Genomic DNA, 24100 nt, shown 5'->3' with positions numbered 1-24100 from the left:
ACAGTGTCTAAATAGAATTAAGAACATTTTCTATAAATAGCATGATTGTCCATGACCCTAAGAATGTTGTCCTAAATTTTTTAAAGTCCAGAATGTGCATGTCATATTTTTTTTTTCATTGACCTCTTGATGTTGTTTATTGTCCATGTAAAAAAAAATACAATACATATCTATTTCAAACATTTCAATGACAGTTTGGTAAATCCCAATTTCTTATGTGTTCTTGTTTCTTCCCCCCATTATACATGATATTGTTCTTGTTTTGTTCTTCTTTTGTATTTGAATTTGAAAAAAAAAACTATATACCATATTTGCAAATCAAAAACCCTGTAGTCTATCACAACCACCAACACAACCACCTGTAGCACCACAACCAATCCAATTGGCAATGATAGGCTTCAGGCAAACGGAACAAACAATTCAACATCCCATTCAATGTCGACAACATGTAGTGAAGATGACTTAGAGGAGATTGACGAGGAGCCCAGTCACACAGAAGATGATTGTGATGATCACCATCAAATTGGACAGCATCAGCGGCACGATAATCTTCTAAATGATAGCTATGATGATAAGAGTGATGAAGTCTCCTATGATGAATATGATGATGGCACTTCAACTACCAACAATAATAATAATTACAATAACAACAACAGTCCCGAAATTCAAACACCCGAAAGTGTCGACAGAGATCAGGTAGAGGAATTTGGCCACTCATCGATGTCTGTGGCCCATCGTATTAATTTAGATAATTGCAATGCCAACAACAACACTCAATGGCAATATCCATCGCCAACAAATGCAAATGCACAGCAACCCGACTTATTATCCCCCAATGCTAATACTGTCATGCATCATCATAATAGTAGCATGAATCCGCCCCATACCATAAGCACCAATATTGTCCCAATCACAACCAACAATCCTGCTGCCACATCCACGTCCGTGAATAGCAATAATATAGTTATTACGACACAGCCCTTATCATCATTTACCGGCACCACAAATTGCAATAATACAGCCACACTTCCGACCAATGCCACAGATCCGGCCACCACCAACACACAGCATCAGCATAATAATTCCCCCATACAGGACTTGCAGAAAATTGAAAATTTACATAGCAATTCCAATTCAAATTCCAATTTAAATTCTCCCCAAATCCCTAAAACCAGCAATGCATTTAGTAGTTCCCCCAGTGGCGGCAAAGTGGCATCCAGTGTCGGAGTGAATGTGTTGTCGACAGTATCGTCAATGCCATCATCAGCATCATCTTCAATATCATCATCGTCATCATCGAATGCGGCGTCCGGAACAACAACAGCATCCAATGATATGCAAACCCCACAAAATCAGTTACAAAATCAAAATCAAAATATTTCCTCCAGTTTAGAGATAATCCTTTCACCAATTATACTAAGTAGTCGACGGTAAGTTTTGGTTTTTAATTTGGTATTTTTGGTTCAATACAGTCAGTGTTAATTCGTTACTCCCCTTCCAAAAACAAGAAAAAAATACTTTTGTATACGTTTTTGTATAAGTGTTTTGTATTTTGTTTGTATTTATTTTAACATTAAATGAAAGACGTTGTTGAGTCTTTCATATATTTTCCATTATGATCTTTAAAAAAAAGTATTTGCGTGAATCGGATCCGTTTTCATTACTATTTTTAAGTGACACTTAAATTGTGAATTGACATTTTTTTGTTTATGTTCAACAATTTGCTATATAAGAGCCCTTCATTGAGTTCAAGGCCCCAAGTTTAAGGGCCGTAACAGCAAAAGTTGATAAGATAAGAAAAAACCGCAAGGCATTTTTAAATTGATTTGACTTATAGTTGTTTTAAGAAATTACTTGTCTTTGTACGAGGTTTTAATTAAATGATATGATATATCTCCAAATAGAATAAAAGAAAATAAATTATTTATTTTGAATATTTACTTGACATTTTGAAAACACATACAATAATAAACCATTAAGGTAATGTCAAAAGTCGGCAGGGCCCACTATATGATACCCTACACTACTATGCATATTTAGTAGAGCTCCCGTAACAAAATAATTTATTTAAAGTAGATCACATTTGGCTTTAGACCAGCTATAATTTGGTTTCAGAGGAAACTAATATATGGGAGGCAAATCCAATTCTGAATCGATAATCACTAAATTTATTATTTTTATATTTTCCACCAAATAGCATTGCTATAGAGTACATTTATTCACTTATGTTATAAAAATATATATCGGAACCGAGTTAGGCCAAATGGAAACGTAAGTCCCGATGTTCACTCCATTTGGGCTGATATTAGCCATTATTTGCACAATGAACTTGAAATCCGTTTAAGAATATATATAGGACCTATATCCAAATCTTTGCCGATTTCGAAATTTGGCAAAGTTATTCCCAAGTATCATTGTTGTCGAAAGCATATTACGAGTGCGAGAGACTTTAAACCTGAATCAGATAAAACATATATATGGGAGTTATAACCATACCTGAACCGATATTTCCAAATTTGATGTACTTCTAAACTGAATTCGGTCGGATATACCAAAATTCTGGTCATTGCGACCGATGTTGGTCGTTTGGTGCTCAATTAACCCGAAATCTGTTGAAGATATTTATGGGAGCTATATCCAAATCTGAACCGATCTTTATAAAATTTTGTAGAGGTATTTCTGGGCTGTATCTGATATCAGGTACTAAATACCATTCTTGTGGAATGCATATTACGAATGATAGGGACTTAAAACCCCAAATCGGATGAAATATACAGGGAGAGATAATAAAAATTGCAACAAAGTCAAACTTTATAATTTTTACATTTATTTTATTATTTTATTAAATGAAAGCAAAAAATGTCGAAAATAACATCAAATTTTAAAAAAAAAGTTTAGATTTGTTCGAATTGGTCATCTTTGGAATGAATTATGGCCTTCAAAGGGCCAATGAAACCGTAACACGCTTCTCTACGGCATTTTGGCCCATTCCGCTTGCTCGAGGTGATCGACACTTTGATATGTTTTAGTGTCAACCATACTTTCCAAAATACTCCTTGTTGTTGCTACCATAATATCAGTTAATCCTTTTTTGTAAAGTCTTCTATACTTGCGAAATCACCAATTGGTGTTGGCTTAGGTTTTGGCATTGCCTGTCCATAGGACGACGATGCTCTATCTGCTGAATCCGACGCCATAACTCATAATATCAGTTAATCCCTTTTTTTGTAAAGTCTTCTATACTTGCAAAATCACCAATGGGTATTGGCTTAGGTTTTGGCATTGCCTGTCCATAGGACGACGATGCTCTATCTGCTGGATCCGACGCCATAACTCATAAAATCTATATGGTGCTGACTCCTGTTGGAATGTCCAAGATCTGCGGCCAAACTGTTTGCGTTGCCAAGGCTTTAATACACCCTCCAGAATATTTTCGTAATAATATTCGTCATTTATTCTGATGCCATGGTCGATTAAAACGAGCGGAGAGCGACCATCGGCTGTTATGGCGGTCCACACCATCACAGTGGCCGACGCTTGAGTTCTGGTGGCCAACCGAAGGTGTACATTTTTAGCTGACCTCTTTGGCAAGTAAACACGATCATTTTGTTTGTTTACAAACTGATGGACAACGAATGTTTTCTCATCGGAGAAAACCAAATTCGGTAGTTCACCACTTTCGGGCAAACGAAGGAACTACTTAGCTCTTTTGAGTCTATTTTCTTCCTGTTGCAGAATAAATTCTTTCATTTTTTGGAATTTCAATGGCTTTACCCCGAGCTCATTTTTCAATATTTGCGATTGGAATATTGCGATATGTTCAGCTCACGAGCCATTTTTTTCGGTCACTGCGACGCGGGTTTCGATCAAGTCGCTTCTTTACTTTTTGAACCATTTCTGCTGATGTTGCTGTTTTATTCCGTACACCACATTGATGTCGGGCTACGCTAACAGTATCACGGTAATGAGCGGTGGTACGACACATAAAAGATTAATTCACATTCAAATGCTCGAGTGCTCTAACGATAGCCACTTGTAATTTTCCAGCCAAATATAAAGAGATCACACTATCACGCTTAAATTCCATGACCAATAACTTTTTTTCTGGAAAATTCTTACCAAAATGCTTTTGTACGCTTGTAAACAATATAACGAGCTGTCACTGGAATTTTAACAGCTGTCGGACGAGTGGCTTGGAAATGACAGCAGTTTGAAATTGGTTTTAGTTTTTTTATCTCACTCTGTAGGTTTATCTCGCTTCCTTCTCCATGTTACAAACAAATGAACAAAGACATAACAACCTTATATATAAATCTGCACAGTAAATTTTTATACCCTACAACACTATGTGTTGGGGGTATTATAAGTTTGATTGGGTCAGAATTTATGTAACACCTCGAAATATTGGTTTCCCATATAGGAAAGTATATATGGATCTTCCTAGCTCGCCGAGCTGAGTCGATCTAGCTATGTATGTCCGTCCGTGCGTCTGTCCATGTTAATTAATTAATTTTGCACGAAGATGGGGTTAGGGTCAGAATAGAAGCCTATTTCTTTTAGAGATGATCGCCAAATGTTTAGTGGTTGAAATGGACCAAATACTGAAAAAATGTCCGATTTTGCAGTAGTTGTAAAGGTCGCAATTATAGACCAATCGACGCGGAATTTCGCATGTAGCTAGAGTTTAGGGCGGGGAAGAAGCCTACCAATTTGGGTCATCGGATAATATTTAGCGGGTAAAATAGACGATATCTTTTGTGTTGAAAAAATTCAAAATTTTTCATTAAATCGCGAATATTTTAAATACCGGCCTTATATGTCGAGAACGGCTGAACTGATTTCGACAGTTCTCATTACTTCAGAATGGCATCTTGGCAGGAAAGAAAAAACCTCTAAAAAAATCGCATAAAAATGTCTCTCTAAAGATGAAAATATTGATTTTTTAAAATTTTCTCATATTTTTTCAATTTTGTCATATTTTTGGCATATTTTCATTTTGAATTAAACATTTGGTAATATTTCTACAACTAACAAAACTAAGTAGTTAGGATATCAGGATATCATATACAGATCGCATTTATGATCGCCATATATTTAGGGGTTGAAATGGACCAAAAAACTGCAAAATTGTCAGGAGGTCGTAATTATCGCCCGACCTCACGCACATTTGAATGGGGGTTACCGGACATTGCAAAAGCCAAGCAGTTTTGGATGGCCATCCAAAAATATTCAATGTGTGAAATAGTTTGCCAACTTTTGTAGACAAAATACGAAAATGTCCATTCCAGTGACTTTTTGGAGAATTCACAAATACAGGAAAGACGCACTTCTGACTATTTCGTTAACGCTGATTTCGTTGATGAATAAAGTCAAATGGCTGTATCTCATATAGATGCGTTTCTGTCAAAAACCAATAATAAATGTTAATCTTTTGCCACTTCTGAGAGATTATAGGTCTTTGGGAAATATTGGTTCCAGATCTAGGAAGACCATTTAAATTCGTTTAAGTTGCTATTATTCGAAAATTAGAGAACGAAACCTAATGGTTTTCTTTTATTATTTGTCACAATATCTTGTGGAATTCTTTCGAGTATCTCTCCTATATAAAGAGTATCGTTTATTATAGTGTTGTAGGGTATTCAACGGTCGGCCCGCTCGACTGTAGCCTTTGCTTACTTGTTTTAAACTTAATCTAAAAATTTGACCTGTAATTATTTGTTTTGTCTTCTGTACGAGTATACCGGAACCTATCGTTTTCAGTATTCGGAATTCTATGTAATTTGGTGTTCAAAGATCGTTTTAGGCACCTTACTTTCCATAAAAAATAAAGGCTAATATAAGTACACTGTGCGACTTTTACTGATTTAAGGTATCTCTTACGAGTATTGTTTACAATATAATATTTCGACTTTTAAGTGAATATTCAAAGTCATAGTGTTTGATACCTGCCACGCTATGATGCCACATCATATTCGGTATTTTGATGGTTTTAACCATCCAACATAATGAAAAACTGAACGGACGAACCTAACGCATTCTTTACCTATAACCCTCGAAACTGATATCGCTTTGTGTCTCTTTTTAAATTTCAAAAAAATGAATTTTTATTTATATACCCTTCAAATGCTTTTATTGCATATTTCAACGATAAATGTTAGTATTACATAGTAAAAAATCATTATTTAAAAAAAATCATGTTACACAAATGCTTTGTTAATGGCAAAATACTTTCAGCAATAGAATATCTACATTTATCAAATTAAATATAAAAATTTATTATTATGCCGCTTAAAAAGTGAAATCACTTACCTTGCTGTGATGCCAAACTTCCTCCCCTATCACTTTTTTCCCTAGGCCAGCCAGATATGCTCACAAAATGTTTTTTCTTCGTTCTTTCGATAATAATTCGCTAAATTTAATGCTTTAATGTGAGCACAAAACAATGTAACAGATAAAGAATCATCATTATAAATAATAGATGAAAAAGAATGCATGAATTGTTGCCAACATGAGGACATAAATGTCATCCTCTTAGGGGAAGCAGCACCACATCATTGTAGCATTGACAGTGCTTGTTGTGTGTCTGTCTTTGTGTTGGAGGAGGAAATTCAATAGCTTTCCCCGAATGTAGTAACGTACAACCTCAGGAGTATTGTTTATCTTACTTCGCCCGCTCCCCACTTTTTCGCCAACAAGGCATGGTAACAGGAATATTTCTGACGTTCAGTTGAAAAGTGAAATAAAATAATGTCTGTTGAAATATGCGCATTATTTTACATTTTGCAATGGCTTTCAAACAACACGTGTTGTTCGCAGGAGATTTTTTCTTATTGTTTTTGTGTTCGAATTCACCCTCCTCGCAAGTACGTAAGAAGGATGTTGTTAATTTGATAACTTTCAAAAATTGAACATAATTTCCTGACTTTTGCCCTTAAAAATTGTTGCATCATTAAATTTGTATTTTGTTGTTGTTTGGAGAGTTATAAAAGATAATAATTGTATAATCAAATAATATTGTTTCAATCTAAATATAAGGTTTTAAACTGTAGAATATATTTATGCGGTTTTGAAGATGCATTACACTGTTAGATAAATTTAATTTTTTTTAATAATTATAGAGAAAATCTGGCAGACTATAAAAGTCGATTTACAGAAAGAAGATACGTGTATCGGTATTTTGAAGATCTAGATAGAAAAGTAACCGAAATAGAGGCGTTAAGTTCACACCCTTTCCACACTTTTTTTACATTTAAAGATAAAGATTCCTCGGAATTCGTATATTTTAGCCCTATAATGTACTCAACAATATTGCAGATAAAAATACGAGAAATATTTTGGACCTCAAGCGAGTCAATAAAGGGTCCTTTTGGCCCTTCTCTTAAATATGGTTAAAAACTCCCTTTAAACAGCAAGTCAAACTAATCTATGAAATTATTAGTCATTAACTTCTACTATGGGCCCTAGAAGACGTCAAAAGTCTAAATCTTACCTAAACGACAGGAATTCACATATATTAAAAAGGTATTTTAGTATATATTAAAAGTCGTACTTTTTGTGAGTCTGTGCAAAAATCTCCTACTAAACTTCATTCTAGAACGATGCCTATAAAATCAAAAAAGTTCTTCACAAAATTTCACTAAAAGTCACCACACAAAAGAAATCTCTATATTGATTTTATACCAATAAAAATATTTGCATCACTTTTCCTTAACTTTTTTAACATTTAACAGTAAAATCTTTAGTACATAATTTTTTTAATATAATTTTCATAAAAACTGTTGTAAATAGATACATGGTTTGTGCTGAAATTTATAAAAAAAATTTGTGCAGAATATTTCTTCTTTTGACAACTTCCACCTCAAATGAAACTTAATGATACTTCCAGGCGCCTAGTCGAAAAAAGTCCGATGAAATTTTTTTTCAAAAAAAGTTGGGAATATTTTTTTTGGAAACAGTGGGTGGTGCAAATATTTTTGTGACCTACAGTGAAAATAGAGATTACTTTTCTTTGATAAGTTATAGCAACCTTTGATGACGAATATTTTGTCTTTGAATTCTAGAATAAAGTTTTGTTGGAGTTTTTTGCTCAACTCACATAAAGTACGGCTTCAAATCTAAAATGCCTTTTTAATATACACAGGGTGAAATGTAAAAACTGCAACCAACTTCAGACTGCTGTCAATTCGAATCACTTGTCCGACAGCTGTTAAAATTATTCCAGTGACAACTAATTATATTGTTTACAAGCATACAAAAGCATTTTGGCTCGAATTTTTCCAGAAAAAAGTTATTCGTGATGGAATTCAAGCGTGATAGTGTGATTTCTTTATATTTGACAGGAATACAACAAGTGGCTATCGTTAGAGCATTCCAGCATTTAAATGTGAATAAATCTTGTGTGTCTCGTACCATCGCTCATCACCGTGATACTGATAGCGTAGCCCGACGAAAGAAAGTGGACGGAAGAAAAGAGCAACATCAGCAGAAATGGAGGAGCGACTTAATCGAACCCCGCGTCGCAATGGCCGAAAAATGGCTCGTAAGCTGAACATATCGAAATATATTGAAAAATGAGTTCGGTTAGAAGCCATTGAAATTCCAAAAAGTGCAAGAACATACTCCGCAACAGAATGAAAATAGACTCAAAAGAGCTAAAGAGTAGCTTCGCTTGGCCGAAAGTGGTGAACTACCGAATTTGGTTTTCTCCGATGAGAAAACATTCGTTGTCCAGCAGTTTGTAAATAAAAAAAAATGATCGTGTTTACTTGCCAAAGAGGTCAGCTGAAAATGTGCACCTTCGGATGGCCACTCAAGGGCCGGCCATAGTGATGGTATGGGCCGCCATAACAGCCGATGGTCGCTCTCCGCTCGTATTGATTGACCGGGGCATCAGACTAAATGACGAATCAAAAGCGAAAATATTCTGGAGGGTGTATTAAAACCTTGGCACGCTAAGATTTTGGTCGCAGACCTTGGACATTCCAACATGATTCATCACCATTGCATTGAATGGTTACAAAATGAAGTTCCTCGCTTCATTTCCAGCGCACAATGGCCACCAAAATCTCCGGATACCAATCCGTTTGACTATTGCGTCTGGACTATTTTGGAAAGCAAGTTTGGCACTAAAAAAATACCAAAGTGTCGATCACCTCAAGCGAGCGCTTCGCCGGGATTGGACCAAATTATCGCAGAGCAACATTTATGGCGTTTGACTTTGTTGCCGTTTTTTTTTTTATCTCACCTTGTATATATGAATTCCTTACGTTTATTTAGACTTTTCACGTATTTTAGTAGACAAATGCTTTTGTAGAATATTTTGACTTGCTACGATTTTGTTTAAAAAATGATTTAAAAAAGAACAAAAAAGACCCCTTTGTTGACTCAAATTTCCGACCAAAATATTTATCGTATTTCTATCTGCTATATTACCGAAGACACTGTGTACCTAAAATTCACAGGTTTCGAGGAACTTGCCGCCAATATTTTGGTTACGTTTAGATATAAACTTGCAAAATACCGATACACATGTCTTCTCTTTAGCTCTATTTTCATAATCTGCTGAATTTTTCCCCGTATTTTTTTTTGTGTTACACAGTGTTGCTAAATTAATTTTAAGAATGTTTAACAAAAAATATTTCCTCTGAGAAAAACACAAAATAACAAGTGGCCTCTACACTGTGAGCATTCATAATATTAAGATATCCCACCTTATCCTATTCCATTTCTTTTATGTATAACAGAAAATACTTGTCCTATTAAATTCATTTTTATGCAATTTACACAAATAATGTAACCTTCGTATTAAATTTATGCCAGTATCAAAAAAACACAGTCCTCCCCTACGATTTTTAATTTAGGTCTTCCATATTATGCTTGGAATTTCCAATAGGTCACTATAATTTCACCAGAACTGTTTTAAAATCCATTAAATCTAATCCATGATAAATTATTATTAAAACCACATAATTTAAATTGCTTCATAGAAAACACATTAGCTTATTATTCACACCTCTACCTTGCCACATCCCAAGCAGCACACAAATGTTAGTAGATCCTTAGAAAAAAAAACCATTAATATTTTTTTTAATTTGTATTTGTTTTCGTTTTTTTCTTCCATTAACCAAGAATTAATCTTTTCAGCAAATTATTAAAATAAATACTAACAACATAAACAAATAATATTTCAGCATAAATTAAATTCCATTTATTTATGCAGCAAAAACATTTATTAATTATGTATTTCAACATTTCTCATTTCCATTTTTTCTCCTTTTTTTCTTTTCTTTCCTTGCTCTAATTTGGTCCATGGTACAGAGCACAATCGTAGGTGAAATGAGTACAGAATTGTGAGAATTAATGAATTTTAATTTGCAACAACCGGCCCCACAATTGGTACTTCCACCGCCTAAGCCGCCGCCCTTACTAAGGCCTCTTCAGCAGCAGCAGCAGCCGCCGCCGCCACAACAGCAGCAGCATTATCATCAGCAACAACAGCACCCACCAGCAACGATGCTCCACATACCCATACAGGTGGCCACCATTAGCATACCAGATGTGGAGCAACAACAACAACAACCATCCCAGCTACAGCCGAGCCAAATGCCACAGCATTTGTCGACCTATCAACATCAAATCCAGCATGAAAATCAAGAAACATTGGCCGGCGTGCCCCCTCCCACGGTGTTTTGTAAGCGCTGGCTGCAACAGCATCAACAGTAATGAAATGGAAAATTAAGAAAAAAAAAGATAGAAAATATCATAAGAAACATGTAAATATTATCAAATGAAAAAAAGAAAAAATAAAATATACAGAAAAGGAAACAGGAAAGGAAACGTAAACTATTAGTCAGCAGGACGCAATACGATGTAAACACAAACGTTTTATTTTCATTTAAATGAATATTTTTTTTCCTTCTGTAATGATGTCCTTTTCATCACTTGCTGCGTTGGATGGAGGATATGCCAATTCGGATATTTGGTTTCTAACTATTCGAAGAAAGCAAAAGGGAAATATTTACTTCGAGTGTTCTTTGGTGAGCTCAATGTTTCAGTAAAGCTTAATGTTCACTCAGAGGAGAGATTTTAACTGACCTGTGAATATTGCGAATATTAAAGGGTATAAAAAGTAAGCACAGGCTATAGTAGGGCGGGGCCAACCATTCGATATCCTACAACATTGAATGGAGATTCACTAAGAAGCATCCAGATATATATAGCAAGTGTTCATACATCTGGAACAAAAATTTTGCAAAAAATTTAATCTCTAAAAGAGCATCGGTATTTGACAAATCCGACGTTCTCATAGTCATGCAAAAGTTTTAGCTTGGATTTAGACCAAACCCACCCCTATGTCGTGTAAATGGGTATTCAAAGCAATATTTGAAAATTAGGTTCCTCTATATGATCTCTGTGCCTCCAATATTTGGCTATTTTCATCAATAAAATCATCAACAATGTAAAGTTCAGATTTGCTCCTCTCATGTATTTGTGATCTCTGTAATTTTCGTATATTTCCACACAAAACTGTGGAAAACAATTATCCGATAGCCATTCAAAATGCTTCATCGCTATCCTAAACTCTAACCTCAAAAACAATTCCACATCTGTTGGGCCTTAGGCAAGAACACTAGGGTAACTGCAAAATCTAGACAATTTTTAGGTTTTTGGTCCATTTTAAATCTTAAATATTTTGCGAACATTTTCCATATCTTATTAACTTCGAACAGTAATTGCGACCTGTACAGGGTGAGATAAAAAAAAACTGCAACAAAGTCAAACGCCATAATTTTTAAATTTTTTTAAATATTATTGAATGAAAGCAAAAAAAAAAAGGTTTGGAAATAGCATCATTTTAGAATATGTATAGATTTGTTCGAATTGGTCACCTTTTGCACGAATTATGGCCTATAAACGGCCAATTAAACCGCTACATATATGTGACGTGGTCGACACTTTGGAATTTTTATACCCTGCACCTTGGAAAGGAGGGTATATTAACTTTGTCATTCCGTTTGTAACATCCTTAAATATTCGTCGTAGACCCCATAAAGTGTAAATATTCATAATCAGCATAAAATTCTAAGTCGATTCAACGATGTCCGTCTGTCTGTCTGTCTGTTGAAATCACGATACAGCCCACATTATTTGACGTAGAGCGCCAAAATTTAGCAGAGCAATTGGTATTGTGTCTAGGATGATTGGTATTGAAAATGAGATATATCGCTCCACGTTCTGGTATAATTCCCACATAACGGTACCTCCCGATATTCGGTATTTTGATGATTTATGCCACATTTTTTCACGGATTTGTCTGAAAATTGGTATTTGTAAGTCATAGCGGGTCCCTGAACGTGTGGCAAAACATTGCATGGATTTGTTTAAAAATTGGTATTTGTGGGTCAAAATGGGTTCTAGCTCCCTTGGCGAAACATTGCATGTTTAGGTCCACGATTTGGTATAGCCCCCATATAACGATACCTCCCGATATTCGGCATTTTAATGGTTTTTGCTACATTTCTTCTAATGTTTCCTTTACCCTAAGGTGGAGGGTATTAAAAGTTTGGCCCAGCCGAACTTAATGTTTTTTTACTTGTTTAGTGTCAACTTTGCTTTCCAAAATACTCCAGACATAATAGTCCAACGGGTCGGTGGCCATTGTGCGCTGGAAATGAAATCAGGAACACCCTCCAGAATATTTTCGCGATAATATTCGGCATTTATTCTGATGCCACGGTCGATTAATACGAGCGGAGAGCGACCATCGGCTGCTATGGCGGCCCACACCATCACTATGGCCGGCGCTTGAGTTCTGGTGGCCAACCGAAAGTGCATATTTTCAGCTGACCTCTTTTGCAAGTAAACACTATAATTTTGTTTGTTTACAAACTGCTGGACAACGAGTGTTTTTTCATGGGAGAAAACCAAAATTCGGCAGTTCACCACTTTCGGCCAAGCGAAGCAACTCCTTAGCTCTTTTGAGTTTATTTTCTTTCTATTGCGGAATAAATTCTTTCACTTTTTTGAAATTTCAACGGCTTTACCCCGAGCTCATTTTTCAATATTTGCCGTATGGAATATTGCGATATGTTCAGCCATTTTTTCGGTCACTGCGACCCGGGTTTCGATGAAGTCGCTTCTTTACTTTTTGAACCATTTCTGCTGACGTAGCTGTTTTATTCCTTTCACTACCTTGATGTCGGGCTACGCTACCAGTACCACGGTAATGAGCGATGGTACGACACACAAAAGAGAATTTTGAACATTTTATTAAAGTTTGCAAGCAAAAGAAATAGAAGAAAGTCAAATAAGTTCTTAACATTTAAAATTGGGAATATATTCTTAAAATGAATAAAAGGAAATACTGTCTTTACTGACTTTTATGAATTTCGAGTTTCGAGTTTAGTTTTTTTTTACAAAATCTCGTCAAATTCCTTTATACCGCATCTGAATTTACATTATTTTCATTTTGTTCCCGAGTGCCCTCTATGTCTGAAAAGCCTGATTTTATAATTTTACAGGAACTTTTTGGGGTCATATTGCCATACATCAAAAGAAACCAGTAACCCAAGAAAATGACACCCACATACCCACTACATTGCCAGTAGAAAAAATAATGAAGTAATCCTATTCGACTTTATAAGTGTATTTATTACAGACAATTACCCGCTACTCCGTTAGTGAAAAGTCCATCTTAAAATGCACAATTTGTTCATTATTTGATGGACAAAATTTACAAACAAAATTTTATGCATCGTACTAATTATACCCTACACCACGAGGTGGTCAGGGTATTATGTCTTTGTGCATTTGTTTGTAACAGGCAAAAGGAAATGAGATAGGCCCATAGTTCCTTTTGATGATCTGCATAGAAACACATTGTGAGTCGATTTATGCATGTCCGCATTTATTGTTCTATCCAGATGAAATTTTGCAAACATCATTTGTTTGGCCCAAGGACGAACCCTATTGAAATTGGAGATAATCGGTCAAAATACAACCAAATTAGGCCTGAAAATAAGTATGCCAAATTTGATCGAAATCGGTTCAGATATAGCTATAGCTCCCATATATATTGTTCATCCGATTTGTTATTTTTGTCCTTCGCAGCCGTAATATGCACTCTGTTACAACAATATTTTGGGAAATATATCAAATACAGCCCAGAAATACATGTGCCAAATTTTATCGAGATCGGTTCAGATTTGGATATAGCTCCCATATATAACTTCGTCCGATTTACCTTATATTGTGCACCAAACGTCTAATATTTGTCCAAATGGGATGGAATTTGGCACCTAGGATCGAATTTAGTCTAGAAGGTAGTATGTCAAATTTGGTGAAGATCGGTTCAGATATAGCTATAGCTCCCATATATACTGTTCATCCGATTTGTTGTATTTGTTACCCACAGCCGTAATATGCCCTCCGTAACAACAATATTTGGGGAAATATATCAAAAACAGCTCAGAAATACCTTTGCCAAATTTTATCGAGATCGGTTCAGATTTGGATATAGCTCCCATATATATCTTTATCGGATTTCAAATTAATTTTGCACCAAATGGGCAATACAAGTCCGAATTTAAAAGATACAAATGCTTCGGCATATTTAGTCCTTTGAACTTTAAATTATAATTATAATCATAGCGTGTATGATTGAATTCTCCCATAAAAACTGTTAATTTTTATGCGGAGCTCTACTAAATTAGCAAAATGGTGTAGGGTATCATAAAGTCGGCCCCGCCCGTCTTTAAGACTTTACTGGTTTTTCAGCTGCACCAGTGCAATAACATTTTATTCATATTCAAGTTGTGCATTTTTGGAAAAGGTCTTTCGTTTTGAAGTTTCCCGAAGAGTATATTCCACTTCCAATTTTTCTGGCCAGAACTATTTCAACGTATTTACACAATAAAAAAAGCCACAGCCATATCTAAATCGTAGAAACAAATAGTGACCTCAATATCAGAGTTTAGGATTCAAGCTCTATACATTCACTCAATGGCTAATTTAATACCATTTAGTTCTTTTCGAAAAATTTTGTACACATTCCAAAATCAACCTATTTCTCTCACAACTATGTATAATGCAACATAGAACTCCATATCAAATCCCAAAATCCCAAAATTTATTACCATATCTTTCGTACAGTCATACAACGCATGTTTAAACTCACCTTTTTCACTCCACCCTAGACACCAATACTAACCCCGATACCAAATTTCAGAATTTCAGCCCTATCCCTTCACTCAATATCAAATTTATTACTATTTAGTACTTTTCGTACAAATAGTGTCTAAAATTCCTAAATCACCTTCAGATTTCAATCTCGGATACCGTCATAGTCTTCGATATAAAATTTCAGGATTTCATTACCAAATTTAGTACAATTTAATACTATTATAAAAATCAGCCCCTTCTCTCAACCATAAATACCAAAAGAGACTTCAATATCAAATTGCAGAATACTAAATTTTGTACCACTTAGTACTTTTCGAATAATTATGGTACACATTTCCAACACCACTTCCATATTTTAACCACAGACACCAACAGTGACATATATATCAAATTTTGGGATTCCAAGTCCATTCAAATGTTGGTACCATTTAGTACTTTTCGTACAATTATAGTTCGCATTTCCAAACCACCGCCGAATCTCAAACACAGATACCATCAGTAATCTAAATATTAAATTTCAAAATGCCAAATATAGTACCACTTAGGTACGAAAAGTACACATAGCACATATTTCCAAATAAAATTCTAGCTTCATCCATTCACACTAAGCAACAAACTGTTCCAAATCTAGTACCATTTAGTACAGTTCGCACACCAGGTACACATTTCCAAATCCACATTCACATATCAAACTTATTTTTCGGTGCACATAATACCAAATGGTACCATTGCAGAAATTTAGTACCATTTTAGGACTTTTCGTAACCTTATAGTTCGAATTTTCAAAAATCCTTTGGTACATGTACCCTACACCCGATCAGTGGCGCTCATTCCGTTTGTACAATGCAAAGTATTAATTTTTAAGTAAATTTTGGTACTTGTCGTACCCTTTTAGTGCGAATTTCCGAAAACACGGTCTTATTACCCACCTACGCACCAAGGCCGACCTTCATGCGAAATTTCAAGATTCTAGCTTTAGCCGTTTCGTTTGGGCATTGATTCTAGGTCAGTCAGTCAGTTCATTATGTTTGTCATTCCGTTTGTAACTCCTCGCAATATTCATAATAGACCCTACAAAGTATATATATTCTGGATCAGCGTAAAATTCTAAGACGATCTAAAGTTGTCCGCCTGTCTGTCTTTTGTAATCACGCTATCTTTCGAACGAATTGAGATAGAAGGCTAAAATTTTGTATAAACTCATATTTTACCAGTAGGCAGGTTAAGTTCGTAAATGAGTCATGTCGGTTCACAATTTCGTATAGCCCCCATATAACAGTACCTCCCGATATTCGGTATTTTCATGATTTTAGCGACTGTACTTACCGGAATTATTTCAAATTTCATATTTATAGTTCGTAATGGGTACTATACCCTATAACAAAAATTTTTGTATGCAGTTTCACGTCTTCGTATAGCCCCCCATATAACAGTAGCTCCCGATATTTTGATGATTTCAGCAACATTATTCGCCGCAATCGTTTCAAATTTCGTATTGGGAGATCTTAATGCTTACTACAACCTATGGAAAAAATTCGTCGTCTTCGTATAGCCCCTATATAACAGTACCTACCGATAATCAGTATTTTCATGATTTTTGCGACATTATTTATCGGAATCATTTCAAATTTCATATTCAAAGTTCGTATGACAAAGACGTTTTCGTATAGTCTCCATATAACAGTTTTCATTTAAGTGGCAGATTCCGGAAGTTTTTTTGAAATTTTTCAAGGTCCTTCCAAATGGTGGAGGGTGTTAAAGGTTCGTCCCTGCCGAAATTAACTGCTTTTTGACTTGTTCATTATTTTAGCCGTTCTTCTCAATTCTTCCGGGTTATAGGCGTGATTATTTCAAAGAGAGTATAACCTCCATCCCAATATAAAAGGTGTAAAATGTAAAAATACCGAAAACAAATTAAAATAAAAAATCGGTCATTATTTATTTTATTTAAAATTTAAGAGGCTTTTAAATAATTCACACTAATGATAAGATAAAAAAAAACAATGGTTGTATATAACTTTTAACTAAACACATTAAAAAAAACGAATCAAAAAATATTAACTTAACAAACGTCCAAAGTATTGATATTTTTAGTAAGTAATAATTGAAAGCAAAATTAATGTATTTAATACTCAATTAAAAAATTAATAAAATAAAATAATAACAAATAATATGTATTAATAGATTTAAGTAACAATAACAACATCAAAATTCACAGTATTTAAAACAAAATGCAGAAAATCTACTACATACTATGATTCATGAATATAATTTAAATTAATTATTATTACCACACTATATAGCATTAACGACAACAATAAATAATTTAACATTTTCACTTGATTCCTATTTAGAAACTCGGCAAGAAAAAAAATCACTCTATGTTGCATTGTACATACACATTAATCATATTAATTAATTATTAAACAAAAAAACATCAACTATATTTAAAACAAAACCAAATTACATGTACGAAAGGTGTACGATTTGTGTGTGTATAGCAATTTTTTTTTTTCAATTAAATTATTTATTATGCTTACAAAAGGAAAACTGCCATTTTTATTAATTTTTGATATAAAACAGCACAATATTTATGCAAAACATAATAATATTTGTATGTAACTGTTGTACTGCCACAGACACACACGATTTTACTGAGAGAAAAAATTCAATTCAACCAATAACGAATAGATTATATAAAAAATCACCTCCCTTTGGGAGATGACATCAATACATGTATTAATACCGATATAGCGTTTTACAAAATTTTTAAAATTTCAATTACATTATCCATCTATTGTATGAACGTACATGTTTATTACATATACATATAAATAATAATTATTTATAAAAACAAAAAAAAAATACGAAACCAACAACCATGATAAGATTTTATGATATTTAAATGTCATTTTTATTAAATGAGAACCGCTATTGTAAGTCAGCTGAAAATAAAACGGATAATTAATTAACATTAACGATTATTAAATAAAAACAAACATTCATTTTTTATACGAAAAAAAAACGTTATTTTATTTATTTAAAGGGAAGCAAATGAACTGTTTAGTAAGTATAAATGAAATCCAATTATGTGATAGCGAAATATAATATGGAACTAGCTACAGAAACCATTTAATGAGGAAAAAATTAGAGAATATGGGGTAAAACACGAAGACATTCTTTAATTAAAAGTAAAAACAAGTTAAAAAGTATCAGCCGGTTTAGCCGACAGATACCCTCAGCCAATTTTCGATTATTTAAATATATTTTGACTTCTGTTATGATTATTTAAATTTTCGACCTTCTATGGAAAGAAATGGCCCAATAAAAAATATGATATAAATATTACGACGTACCAGGTTTCGACTACATTGGTTACTTCCATCACTTTGTGTCCACTTCTTTGAGGGTTTTATTTTTCAAAATCTTGAACCCTATGTAGGGCAGATAGCAAAAGAAATGGCCCGATCTCTACCATTTTTATACCCTACACCACAAGGTGGTCAGGGTATTATGTCTTTGTGCATTTGTTTGTAACAGACAAAAGGAAACGAGATAGGCCCATAGTTCCTTTTGATGATCTGCATAGAATCACTTTCTGAGTCGATTTATGCATGTCAGTCCGTCTGTCCGTCCGTCCGTCCGTCCGTCTGTCCATGTATTCTTGTGAACAAAATGCAGGTCGCATTTATTATCCGATTAAGATGAAACTTTGCAAACAACATTTGTTTGGCCCAAGGACGAACCCTATTGAAATTGGAGATAATCGGTAAAAATTTAGATATAGCTCCCATATATATCTTCGTCCGATTTGCCTTTTATTGTGCACCAAAAGTGTAATATCAGCCCGAATAGTATGAAATTTTGCACATACAACCAAATTAGGCCTGAAAATAAGTATGCCAAATTTGATCGAAATCGGTCCAGATATGGCTATAGCTCCCATATATATTGTTCATCCGATTTGTTATTTTTGTCCACCGCAGCCGTAATATGCACTCTGTAACAACAATATTTGGGGAAATATATCAAATGCAGCTCAGAAATACCTTTGCTAAATTTTATCGAGATCGGTTCAGATTTGGATATAGCTCACATATATAACTTCGTCCGATTTACCTTTTATTGTGCACCAAACGTCTAATATTTGCCCAAATGGGATGGAATTTGGCACATACAACCGAATTTAGTCTAGAAGATAGTATGCCAAATTTGAAGATCGGTTCAGATATAGCTATAGCTCCCATATATATTGTTCATCCGATTTGTTGTATTTGCACTCCGTAACAACGATATTCAGGGAAATATATCAAATACAGCTCAAAAATATCTTTTCCAAATTTTATCGAGATCGGTTCAGATTTGGATATAGTTCCCATATATATCTTTATCTGATTTCAAATTAGTTTTGCACCAAATGGGCAATACAAGTCCGAATTTAAAAGATACAAATGCTTTGGCATATTTAGTCCTTTGAATTTTAAATTATAATTATAATCATAGCGTGTATGATTGAATTCTCCCATAAAAAACTTTTAATTATTAAGTGGAGCTCAACTAAATTAACAAAGTGGTGTAGGGTATCATAAAATCGGCCCCGCCCGACTTTAGGACTTTCTTTACTGGTTACAACAGATCTTGTGCTGTTGGAAATATTGAGATGTACCAAATTTTGAGTGGAATCGGATGTTAATTTCGCTTTTTATGAATATCCATGAATTCAAAATTTTGAACCAGAAGGAGTGGACCGATATAGCCCATCTTCACAACAGATCTTGTGGATGTTCAAAATGTTGATCGTTTATGGGGGAGGTATCAGAAGGAATGGGCCGATCTTTACCATTTTTTTAACATATCCTGTGTTGATGGAAATATTCAGATGTGCCAAGTCTAAATGAAATCGGAAATTAACATTTTATGAACTATGCATATTCAAAAGTTTCATGGAGTGGACCGATATTATCCATTTTGGTACCAGAAGGAGTGGACCTTGGGTTAATAAAATTATTGGGATGTGTGAAATTTAAAGATAATCAGACCTTATATCACATTTTATAAAACTTGTAATTAACTTGTAATTTTGACCCTTTGTGGGTGAGGGACTGTGGTGTGGACCGATATTGTCCATTTTCGCACCTAACCTAGCATTGACGCATATATTAGAATTTGCATAGTTGGAGCAATATCGGATTATCGTTTCCATTTCAGTGTAGAAAATATATTTTTTGAAATTTTCAAACTTTTGTGGGGGAGATACCAGAAGGAGTGCACCGATATATTCCATCTAAACAATAGATCTTGGGTTTATAAAAAATATTTGGATATGTGAAGTTTTAAGACAATCGGACTCTAAGATTATATTTTATAAGAATTGTAATTATACAACATTTTGACCCTTTGATGGAGTGAACCGATATTGTCCGTTTTTGCACCTGTCCTAGCACTGATGCAAATATTAGGATTTGCAAAGTTGGAACAAAATCGGATTATCATTTTTCTTTCTGTGCAGAAAATATATTTTTTTTTTGAGAATATCGATTTTCGAATTTCGATGTACCAAGTTTCATGAAAATATATTTTTTTGAGAATTTCGATCTTTTGTGGTGGAGGTACCAGAAGGAGTGGACCGATATTGCCCATCTCCGAACTCGATCTAAATTTGATATTAATATTTCGATGTACCAAGTTTGGACCAAATCGGATACTCCCTCGAGTAATTAGATCACCAGCCAGACAGACGGACGGACAGACAGACAGACATCGTTAGATCGACTCCAAGTATCCTAAAACGGTTTTGATTAGTCTATAACCGTTATTTCGATAAGTCATACGGGCGAAGATATAAAAACGTTATCGCTTACCTACATACCAAGAGTCACATTTTAAACCTTCATGTCAAATTCTAGTTGTGTCTGCAGGGCGTTGATCACTCATTCATCCATTACATTTTTGAATTAAAATAACTGAATGTCTCACAACTAATCTTGATATTTTCGTTTAAGATTTCATTTAAATGGTTGTCCTTAAATAATAGTGACTCATAAGACGTTTATCTTTGAACGACACTGAGTTTAGTTTTCATTCTTACAGAAATTTCTGATGTATTTGCCAACTATACCCAAGGTCATAGTGAGGAAAATCTAACACAAATGTGAATATATGTATATCCAAATACACAAAAAATACAAATTCCCTTCAATACAATTTGAATGTCCCACAGGGCATATAAGTAACAAACAAACAGTTCATATGAATAAATTACTCATACGACAACCCGAACATACCCTTTAAATAACTCATTCTCCCTGGAGTATAGACCGAACAAAGGAAAAGGCACACAGTTTAAATTTAGGCATGATATCAGCAATAAAATCAAATACGATTTCCAACAATTCACACCCTCCCCCAACCACTTAAACATTATAAAGGCAAAATAATGAAGAAAACGTAACCCTTCACATTTCTGGGCGCGTTTTATGTTATTGTTGTTGTTTGATTGTGAACAATGATAAAAATTTATGAAAATCCAACTACACACCACTACTAACACCAGCACGACTACATAAAGAATAAATTCACATAACTATGTGGTGGGTAAACAACTTGACTGGCACCCCGAAATGAGAACAAGGCCAAAACTGTGACAATAAGAAATTTAGGTTTATCTTTGAAAGTCATATTTTCTTTTATTTGCAAAGTGTTGTACTATAATATCGTATTTGTTGTAAATGTTTACATCTAACTCGAAATAAACAAAAACACAATCTACGAAGAAGAGAACAAGGCGAGAATGTTGTAGACCTCAATTTTTTCATCTTCAAAATGAAAAGCAAAACGAAGAGAAGAATGCTGATTCGGAATATTGGTATGGTAATGATATCCCTTCGGAGCAATTTCATATATTTTACATTTATTTGCTGTTCAGATTTGAACTTTTCATATTATTTATTTTCTTCCTTGCTGTAGGAGTGCGTACATCTTGGAAAGAGGTTACAATGATAATGTCAGTTAGGTTGTCAGTCTGATTTATTATTATATAGAACGGGATGTTTTACCCTCAGACATATGGCTTATAGGGTATACGGGCAAACATGTTCCTCATCGAAACAAGGTTTGTAAAACTAATGTCTCTTTGAACGAAATCTGTTTGAGGATATTTAGAGTCAATATGGTGATGTCCTCTTTCTCTCTCTTTATCTCTCTCTGGCAATGCTTCTGGAAAAGAGAAAGAGGTTTGATCTGAACTTGGCATATGACAATATTTTTATTAGAACTAGATTTAGTTAGTTAGATACCAGAGCAGTGGACATGCACTGTCCATCATGCATGTCCACTGCTCTGGTATCTCATCCACAATTAGTCAAGATTTTGAAAATATTCCTCGATTTATCTCGTTATTTTATTTTTAAAAATATTTTAATATTTTAAAAATAGGAATTCCAATTTAATGATTGAATTCTGATATACATTTTGAAACACCTCACTCTCGGAAAATAAGATTTGTTTCCCCGGAATTTATCAGAACTCAGCCTTTCCCAAAATTCTAACAAAAAGTTGGAAATTTTTATTCTGATGTACCACTGTAATTGGATCTATATACTCCATATAGCACGAAAGCTAGTAGTCCATTATATTTCATATTCGCTCTTAATTGGGTATACATTTTATTACGGACCATATTTAGACTATATCGTGTATTTGAATCGAAAACTCGAACATTCCATTTTATGAGAGAGAACTTGCGAAACAGGTACAGGAATGATTGGATATTACTGGATGATATAAAAAAATGAAAGTCAAACGCCATAATTTTTACATTTTTTAATTATATTGAATGAAAGCAATAAATGTCGGAAATATCGTCAAATTTTAGAATAAGTTTAGATTAGTTCTAATTGGTCACCTTTGGCATGAATTATGGCCTTCAAACGGCCAATCAAACCGTGACACGCTACCCGAATGTTTCTCTGCGGTATTTTATCCCAAAGCGCTAGCTTGAGCTGATCGACGCTTTGGTATTTTTTAGTACCAACCTTGCTTTCCAAAATACTGTAGATACAATAGTCCAACCGATTGGTATCCGGAGATTTTGGTGGAGTCCTCATATTGTAACCATTTGGAATGTCCAAGGTCTGCGGCCAAAATGTTTGTGTGCTAAAGGCTTTAATACACCCTCCAGAATGTTTTCGCGATAATATTCGGCATTTATTCTGATGCCACGATCGATTAATACTAGCGGAGAGCGACCATCAATCAATGTTCCAAAGTAGCGCACATATAAAGATACTTCCTGGTTTCGCCTATTTCGAGGGTCTTGGCCACGTTTTCTAATCGATTTGGCTGAAAATATGTAGTAGTATTTTTTTTGAGCATTTCATACTCGTAACAGATTTTTTTTAACTGAATATGCAATATTAAATAAAAAACAAGTAAGCAAAGACTATAGTCATGCGGGGCCGACTATGTTATACCCTACAACACTACAGTATGTCCCCTTATGTCCAAATCCATATTGGAAGACTTCGCTTTTGAAATTAAGATTTTGACTAGGGACATTTGCCCAATATTTATCCACTCCGTCGTGATGTTAGTTGTTGTAGTCCATTTTCAACTCCTAATATATTGCGGACATCTTGGAAAACAATAGGCCTAGCCCTTCTGAGCCCAACCCTACCCTTGTGAACATTTTCGTGTGGATCGGACGATATTTGCAATACTTATATAAAAAATCCAACCTGTGTTGTAAGCTGAAAAAATATTAAAAAAAAATATTATAAGTCAAATTAAAAAAATCGCATGCGATAAAAATATGAAAAAAATAAAAAAATGTCACAAAATACTACAAAATCTATATTAACATCATTATTGGCATATTTTTCTGCGATTTTTTTAGTTTTTATACTTTTATGTTAAAAGGGCA

General features: G+C 34.3%; 1 protein-coding gene across 1 annotated transcript; it reads left to right on the top strand.

Annotated features, from left to right (window-relative positions):
* The first annotated feature begins 435 nt into the window (after positions 1 to 435).
* On the top strand, positions 436 to 10454 carry LOC131806746 (myb-like protein A). Its single transcript, XM_059131393.1, has 2 exons — positions 436 to 1430; positions 10318 to 10454. Exons 1-2 carry the CDS (start codon positions 436 to 438, stop codon positions 10328 to 10330), a joined length of 1008 nt encoding a protein of 335 aa, XP_058987376.1. The 3' UTR covers positions 10331 to 10454.
* Positions 10455 to 24100: the final 13646 nt, after the last annotated feature.

Source organism: Musca domestica, unplaced genomic scaffold (assembly GCF_030504385.1).
Source record: "Musca domestica strain aabys unplaced genomic scaffold, Musca_domestica.polishedcontigs.V.1.1 86, whole genome shotgun sequence".
Lineage (NCBI taxonomy): Eukaryota > Metazoa > Arthropoda > Insecta > Diptera > Muscidae > Musca > Musca domestica.
The sequence above is the reverse complement of the archived record's forward strand: the minus strand, read 5'-3'. Positions and strand labels throughout refer to the sequence as shown.